At 45.7% G+C, this 8,968-nt stretch overlaps 1 protein-coding gene across 1 annotated transcript in view; it reads left to right on the forward strand.

Annotated features, from left to right (window-relative positions):
• Positions 1-855: 855 nt before the first annotated feature.
• Positions 856-8,968, forward strand: part of ppargc1b (peroxisome proliferator-activated receptor gamma, coactivator 1 beta) — a gene marked incomplete at its 5' end in the record, with an annotated part of 76,784 nt that continues 68,671 nt past the window's right edge. Inside the window, one exon of the mRNA XM_079269234.1 lies at positions 856-936. Within this exon, the coding sequence (XP_079125360.1) occupies positions 856-936 (81 nt within the window). The remainder of the gene's footprint in view (positions 937-8,968) is intronic.

Below are 8,968 nucleotides of genomic sequence, written 5' to 3' on the forward strand. Positions count from 1 at the left end.
GTGTGACTCTAAATGGACCATAATGTACTAAATGAACATCATGCTGTATTGAAGAAGACTTGAAACTAGAGATTGAGAGCATAAACTCATGTTTACAATGTTTACTGAGGTAATAAATCAAGAGAAGAAGTAGAGTCATTTTCCCATAGACTTCTATACAACCAGAGTCCCCTGGTGGACACTAGAGAGAATGCAGGTTTTAAGACGCTTCGCATCGACTTCACTCGGCAGACAGCCGCTTGGACAGCCTTCATTTTGGATGAAAACTACACAGAGGCTACAAAATACAAGTGGTTGTGTGATGTTTCGCTGACCTTTATTAAGATTTTTTTTTTTATCAAAATTACTTTATTTTCATGACACATCAACACATTGTGGATACAAGAATGTTTAGATAAAATCTAATAAAAAACAAAAAAAAATCTGTCTATCTATCTGTCTATCTGTCTATCTGTCTGTCTGTCTGTCTGTCTGTCTGTCTGTCTGTCTGTCTATCTATAAAATACATTTGTTAGTACTGATTACATTAATATTTGCATGTATCTTTCCTGATTATTTATTTTTGAATCCCTTTATTTGCAATAGACATTTATGGTGAATAATATTTTAGAAACCATTTCTGCTTCATTCAATCGCACCGAAGTTGAATTAATCCTCATTTTATTGTGGGACCCCTGGAGGTCCCCAGACCCCACTTTGGGGAACCGCATGTCTTAACTCCTTGGTTTGTTTTCCGTGTGTGTAAACAGATGCGCCCCCTGCAGGCGGCTCTCCCCCACTCCTCCTCCTCCTCCTCCTCCTCCTCCTGCTGCTATACTCCGCTCTCTGACTCCACGGCTCCTCATTCACTCGAAGATGGCGGACTGCGCTCCACTATTAGATGAGGAACTCTCGTCCTTTGTCTTCAATTACCTGACAGAAAACTCCGGCAGCCAGGTAAGACCCGAGCCTCACCGGACGCACCGAACCTCGGGCTTTCCAGCCCGGGGTGCGTCTTTGCACGTCCCCGGCCGTAGCGCGCGCTACTCCCGGTTGATGCGAGGCTTTCGCCCGGCTTGTCAGCAGCATCTCACCAGGCACAGCGCTACCCGGCGTCTCGGGTCTGTGTGCTTGTGCGTGTGCGGGTGCGTGTGTGTGTGTGTGTGTGTGTGTGTGTGTGTGTGTGTGTGTGTGTGTGTGTGTGTGTGTGTGTGAAAGCCTACTATGCCTTGACGTCTGGCTTTCACGTGCGTTTTCTTTTTTGGAGGAAATGTCATCAGCCACGGGCAATTGAGGGAATTTGACGGATTAAAAGGAATAAATGTGCGCGTGCCGGTGCTGGGAGCGGAGCGCGGCCGGTGTGTCGCTGCTCGGGGAGGATTATTTGGTATTCAGAGGGGGCGCTTTGGAAACTTTTGACGCATTCTTGAGGGGAAGTTCGGTGCCGGAGACTTGGACACGTGGTGCGCCTCCGAACGCATGGACTTAGATAAAGACTATTATGATGGCATGACATTATGATACATATCCACGAACTACGGGGCAGCTTGGCTTTAAAAAACATGCAGAGAAAATACTTGTATGTCATTTTTGTTGATGTGCTACTCTGCTGGTGGGATATTGTGCATGTATGTTGTGTATCCACGCCACTATAAGCAGCTTGCCACAGCACCGCCAGCTGAACCGGGGGAAGCTCTGTGTTGGGGATCTGCCGGCTGCTCGGTGCGCCTTTTCATTTCAAGTTCAGCAACTCCCACCGACCATTCTGTCATTTGCGCGCATTGGTCAATTGATCAGACGATGTTCTGCAGGTCAATGGGATGGAGAGGAGACAGTGGGGCTAGGTCAGCTGAGAAAGTTGGTGCGGATCTGAGTTTTCGTAATCGTTTGCGTAATCGTTACGACAACGGTTACAACACGTTGGACTGGCTCACGCGATCGTCAGCTGTGGCTCGCCGAAAAGACAGCGGATTCTCCGGCTGTGTGTCCGAAGGGCTGGAGATGACTGACAGTTCATTAACCCACGGTGTGTCTGTGGAGGTCGCACGGAAGCGATTTTGCACCGAATTTCAATGTATGCGCCAAACTGCGTTCTGAAATCGCTTCGATTCCGGGATTCCTTGCTTGCTGGCAATCATGTGCAACGCCTAAAGCATACATTGCTTTATTAAATTAATGCATGTGGTCTTTAATTTAAATATGAATGTGTACCACACGTCAAGCAGCACTGTGGGAACTTCTACAACTGGCTCTAATCCCAGAATAATCTCCTGCTCAAGAACCCCGCGGAGGGCGGTAGCGAGTGGTGTTCTCCATTTATAGAAATGGAGATTTCATAAACATGAAGTGATGCACTGCCCCTAAAATATATGCCGCATTTTCTAAGAGAAAGTATACATTATTGATAGCTTCCGGGCTGGATAGTATGATATATGTATCGTTGCATACACGAAGGGAAACATTCAATTAGAGGATTTCTGAGCAGGGTTTGGTGAGAACTTCTAATTGTCACACAGCAGATCCCAAAGTATCATCTCAAATCTCCATCGTCCTGCTTGTAGAGTCGCGCTTCTGAAATATATCGCGTGCACATAAACCTATGAAACCTCTGAAACGTCATCGGAAAACAGGACCCTCGTGTGTCTCCATCACTGTGTGACGTCAGATTGCGTCTTGTTGATTGGTACTTGCTGTGATTGCACGGTCATCAGAGGGTGGGGGTTGAGTGTATGTGCGCGTGTGTGGAGGGGGATCTGTCACAGCTGATTGGCATCTTAAGCAGGTTAATTCGGTGTGTGTGGTGGGATCCAGGGAGACAGTGTGCTATTTATAACGTGCAGCAATGACATGCGCCTCCACATTACACACGCACACACTCATACAGATCTAAGAGGTAAATGAGGAAATAAATGCACCATAACATCCCATAATAAAGGTGCTAACAATATGCCAACTCATATTATCATACAGTATGATATAACTAGATAGTGACATTCTACATCAATATTTCATCCCGTCCTATGACATCACTCCACTAAAACACACCTATAATTTACTTGTAGGAACATATTGAATGTCTTTTGAGTTCATGGGTTTTATTTGACATTTTGGTATTCGTATAAATCACCACAATATTCCTACGGGGACATGAACTATATAAGTGTGACCTTATAAATCTTCTATGACATCAGGATGTTCGTATACCATCTCAATTTGTTGACATAATGTAAGATCCTACAATGTGTCTGCACTTAATCAATATACCTTCAAACTGTTCACAGGTGGTGGCAGTGGACTGTATATAAGAAGTGGATGTAGTCAACGTGACGTCGCCGTTTGTGAGCTACGGTTTTGAAGCCTGGAGTTCGGTGTTTTGGCCGTCGCCATCTTGGTTTCAGGCCGTCGCCGTCTTGGTTTTTGGCAACCAGAAGTGAAACCCGAGGGTGGAGTTCTGCATTGGCTTCACTTTTTCAGAACCGGAGGTCGCCGCGCCGTGGTGGCCCATAGCTCGGACAGCCATTACAAAGTCGCGCTGTGCAGCCAAACATTGTTCAAACAAACAGAACTTTATTTAAACTCTGAGTGAAGATCTCAGACTTTCCAAAGATACCAAATAAGGGCTGAATTCTGGGGAAATGCGATGTTAATGCGCACGCCATCTGGACTATTTCCATTGGATGGAATGGTGCGTCCATAAAACTCTTGTGTTTTTCAATGGAAACATATAGCTTCAGGAAAAGAGCTGGAAGACGCTGATGAAGAGTAAGAAGCGTATAGAAACATGCATGCATGCTCGTATATTAGCTCGTATAGCTCCTTCTTCTCGCTCGTAGTGCTTGTTTGCTGCAAAGTCCTGGAGTGCCACAGAGGGAGGAAGATACAGTCGTATAGATAAGAGAAAGAAAATCTAATCTCACATTGTATCACTGCTAAACTTCTTTCTTTCATGTGTAGTCTGATAAGGTTATCTATTCTACAAACGCAGCGTTGAAATGTTAATATTTACTCAGGGTTATTAGGGCTGGCTCTCTCTCTCTCTTTCAGTGTGTGTCTATGCAGCTCGCCCCTGCCGGCTGGTTATTGTAATACTACTCTGTTCTCGTGACTGGAGTTACAGAACAGGGCTACTGCAGTCATGTGAGTTGTAGTGGAGGGAGGGAGGGAGGGAGGGTGGGAGGGAGGCATTACCCGTGATGTAGAGGAGTGACAGGCAGTCCTCTCCAGGCCCCCTCCTCCTAACATGTGACTGCTTCCTCCTCTCTCTCTCTCTCTCTGTCGTACAGTCTCTCACTCTTACACTCACATACAGTACACATGCTTCCTGTAATTTCTCATTCTTAACATGTCCTTCTTCTATCTTCCTGTATTTCAGAGGCAGTTTATGATACCATTTTGACATGTAGGGGGTTTATTGCACATAGAGTCCATGAAAATTAGAACCTGTTGCGATTTCTGGCCCCGATTTGCAAACATTGTCTGCTTTCCATGTGATTATGTCGGTTTAAATGATAAGAAAGGCTGCAGCCTACCAGTGATTTTTGCTGGCCGCTTTGACCAAATGTGTAATGCATCTGTAAGGGAGCACACTCATCACCCTGTTCACGTAAAAAACGACTCATTATCAAAGCTCAGTTTCTTCTTAACTAAGGCTGAGTACTCATTTCTCCACGAGGAGAGCCGGTGCCTCGGCGGAGGTGGATGTAATGTTTTACTGAAGTCCACAACGATGTCTTTGGTTTTGCAAATATTCCCCCTTCGTCCACGATGCCTTCGCTCTTTGATTTTAACTGCAATCTAACAACAAACGTGTGGTTTTCAGCCGAGTGCGTCTCTGGTTTGTGCAGCTTTTCAACACAGTTGCATAAACTACTGATACCACATACTGTACGTCGGATGTAAGAAGCAAAGATCATGCTGTAGTTTCACGATGCTACATTGTAGCTTATCGAGATAAAAGCTAAGAAAACGCTGCAATGGATTGTTGGTGACAGGAAACCGTGTCAAGTGTGGTGGTGACATACTCACAGTCAGCTGCGCGACACACATGAACCTCGTGTGCTTTGAAATCTTTTTTTTCCTGCGTGGAGTTTTTTCCTGCGGGAAGTCAAGTAAAAATAGTTGCACCAGTTTCCTCACAGGGATTATAACAGTTTTAGCCAAATGTGCATCCAAGTTATCCTGCTCCACTGCTCTACCGTCAACATGTTGACAGCATTGATGGACTCTGGGATATAAAGCTGCTGCATCATCGGAACAGTTGCTTTCTTTTCATCAACATTTCATTATCTGAACACTTAATTGAAAGGGTGTGATAAAAAAACACACACATAAGTGGGCAGTCCCAGGCTGAGAGAGTTTGTGTGTTTAGAATTGAAATAGATCAGTAATTGGAAAAACTTTAGTTCCCACACACCAACAAATTACTCATTTACTGGCTTCCATGTTTGCCTCCTCTGTGCCCCAAGTTACAGGTTATTATAAAGTAAACCAATCAGCGCTCAAGTGTTTAAAATGTTAATTGCGTCTCTGAAACGATGCCTACACGTACCAAATGGAAAACTTAATAAAGCTTAAAGCCATTACTGTGCTCCTGTGTAGCCCTATAGAGCCCCATACTGCCAGTAAGCACTCTATCCTATAACCATGAAGCCTCTGTGTGTGTGTGTGTGTGTGTGTGTGTGTGTGTGTGTGTGTGTGTGTGTGTGTGTGTGTGTGTGTGTGTGTGTGTGTGTGTGTGTGTGTGTGTGTGTGTGTGTGTGTGTGTGTGTGTGTGTGTGTGTGTGTGTGTGTGGCATGTGTTCCTACACAGCAGGCAGTCAGCTCTCATCTTTGGCTATTTGGACCAGAAGTCAAACGGTCGCTCACTGACCACATTGAGAAAAATACATATTCTTTCTGCTCTCCATGGCATATGATCATGAAGTATCTCCCATCATCGTTATTGGTTTGAATGAAACAGTAACGCTCACTCATCAGTCTCTGATTTACATAACCCTCCCTGATAATGCATCTAGTCTGCAAGCTGGAAGGCACATTGCTTTCTGGACGGGGCCCAATAAATCCAAGTCAAATTGGACAGTGACAGAGAAGAGTGATGGATCCAGACAGACAGCCAGGCAGGCAGACATGTGTATGAATAACGGGGCTTTGAAGCTCCACCTGAGAGTGATGGAGTCGGGTGTTATTGGCAGTGACTGGGCTTTGCACCGTGCCAGGGACAGACAGACGCTCGCTCACGTTTCCCTCTCCGTCCACCTTCTTTTATCTGTCATTCCCTGTTTTATCCCCAAACTCCGCGCCACTATCCTTCCCTGTGTGCCTATTCTGTCCGTCTGAGTCGTGATGTGCATTGCTGCAGTGCGATGTGTTCGTCTTGCAGCCTCGCCGTGACTCACCTGTCCCTTCTGTCACTGTGCGCCGGACACGCGAAAACTCTGCTCACACATGCTTGGATGCTCAGCATATGTGCAGGAATATGCAACGGCTGTTGCGTCTTTTGATGAGCTGCATTTGAATTTGAGGCATGCATTTGATGTCGTTATTTTTGAGTGGATGCGTTACAGATCGCCAGCCGACAGTGAGGGGCTCAAACGTCAGGGGGGGCGAGGCATTGTGGCAGGCAGACGAGACAAAATGTTCCCCCTGACCAAAATCTGGGAGTGGCCGGCAAACGTGTCGCGTTGTTACAGTTCCTGTGTGTTCAGATGAATGGCAAACTGTTAAATCAGTGAAACGGATACTTGGCTCTGTGGTTGCTGCTTAAATTGACTCTGGGGAGGGTAATGTCTCCTAAAGCCACCGCTGTGGCTGTTGGTCACTGTGGTGCGGCACCAAGGTGCTCGTGGATACGTGGAAGTGTAGTTCACCATATGTGTGATTGTGTGTGTGTGTGTGTGTGTGTGTGTGTGTGTGTGTGTGCACGCGTGAGAGATGGATCTGGGAATACTGCTGCTTCCTCCCGAATCCCTCTGAGGTTCATGAAGCATCCGGTGCGAGGGACATAAACTGCATGTGTGTGTGTGTGTGTGTGTGTGTGTGTGTGTGTGTTTCGTGCGTCACATGTCGCTACAGCTAACATGCTAGCAGAGGCAGGTTAGGGGTCTCTGAATAATTAATAGCGTGGTGATTCATCAGCTGCTCACTCAGGCCTGCTTGGAATGACGGCTCACGCACACACACACACACACACACACACAGACACACACACACACACACACACACACACACACACACACACACACACACACACATACATGCACTCTCATACACTGGCATTAGGGCAGCACCAGTCTAGATTAAACAAGTAGAATTATAATTTTTACGCTTTTTTTAAAGAATTGAGATTATTAGCTTCATCATCACCTGAAGTATCAGGTAGTTGTATTTATCTAATCCTTCACACAACCTACTGTACCAGAGCTACGTTTCCGACATAAACTAGCTCATGATATACGCGTTATTCTTACGACTTTTTGATAACTCGGTGAAATAAATGGCCACAGCTCGAGGGAACAGCAAGAGTCGGAGGTCACAGTGTCTGCAAAAGAAACTGCTCTCAGATCAGTACACGGACCCGGTCTACAAACTGCCTCGTCAGAACCTCTCAATCCAGTTTGCATCCTGTCTTTGCATGCACACCGCCCGTGATCCTCCAAAACACTTCTTCAGCCCCTGAGGAGGAGTAGCAGAGCAGCACTCAACCGTGCACAGCCTCCAACACGCACGATGGCTTCATTGCATGTTTTACAGCGAGAGGCAGAGTGAACAGATACGCTGAGAGGGGGAAGAGGAAAAAAGAAATAAGCGATACCAGTGAGCAAGAGTGCTGTTCGGTATTCATCGTCAGCCTTTTGCCGTCTTAATTTATATGAAAATCTATTCGCTCCGGCACCGTGTTCCAGGTTGTTGCCGCTCTCGCTGTGACTCAAACCAGAGTGGGATGTGAGGATGTAAATCTCTCTCTCTCTCTCTCTCTCTCTCTCTCTCTCTCTCTCTCTCTCTCTCGCTCTCTCTCTCTCTCTCTCTCTCTGCTATGGTTTCAACACAGATTACCTACTTTACAGTCAGTGCTGTGATTCACTGTTATCACCTCATCATCTTTATGCCACATTCAGACACTCTGCGGATCATAGTGAATTCATCACTTTTGCTTATTTATGGTTAAAACATCATTTGCATTCCGTTTTAACTTCTGCGGCTCACTGGCGGCGAGCAGGACCAGCATCTTGCCCGTGACATTGGGATAAATGACTGCGCTTGCCGCTGTGGGCGCTACAGGATAACTTGCTGTTTTTGAAATGCTTCTATAACAGAGAACATATTGGGATAGATGCTGCAATAGCATCAGTTATATCACAACTTCAGAGTATTTCTTCATTGAAAGAAGAGCAAAGAACTGCCCCGAAAGCTTTCTCTCCATTGAAAAGATGTTCTCAGTCTTTTTCCCGACTCACTTCAGCAAGAGGTTGATTGACAGGCGGTTCATCCAATCGCCTGGCAAGTATATATTTTTTCGAACAGTTTCTTACGAGGACTTCTCAGATGGTTCTGTGTAACAAACCAGCTGTCGGTCTTTTAGGCACACAAAGCACTGTGCTCATGGTGGTGAATACACTACGCATAGATGGCAGGAAGTGGAGCCCAAAAGGGGCCCAAAACAAAGGTTTGCTCCTTTCAAATATTGTCATTCAGGTTCAAAAATCAACATATTGATTGTCTCATTCAGTTCTTTGCCTCAAACCATCGTTAAAGTGGTCTTGTGTTGTGCTAAGACTATAGAGGCGCGGGATGATCACTGCATACATCCCTCATCTGAATTCCGCCTCACATCTCATCTTTTCTTTTTCTCCAAGCACCTGTTGACATTTGTGTACATGTACAGATGTGTGTGTGTGTGTGTGTGTGCACGTGCCATCTGTCCTTAGCTAACCTTTACCAGCAATTTGTATTCATCACAGGGACCCTGTTGCTATATTGATAGTGTCAACAT

This window comes from Melanostigma gelatinosum (assembly GCF_949748355.1).
Source record: "Melanostigma gelatinosum genome assembly, chromosome: 5".
NCBI classification, from domain to species: Eukaryota; Metazoa; Chordata; class Actinopteri; order Perciformes; family Zoarcidae; genus Melanostigma; species Melanostigma gelatinosum.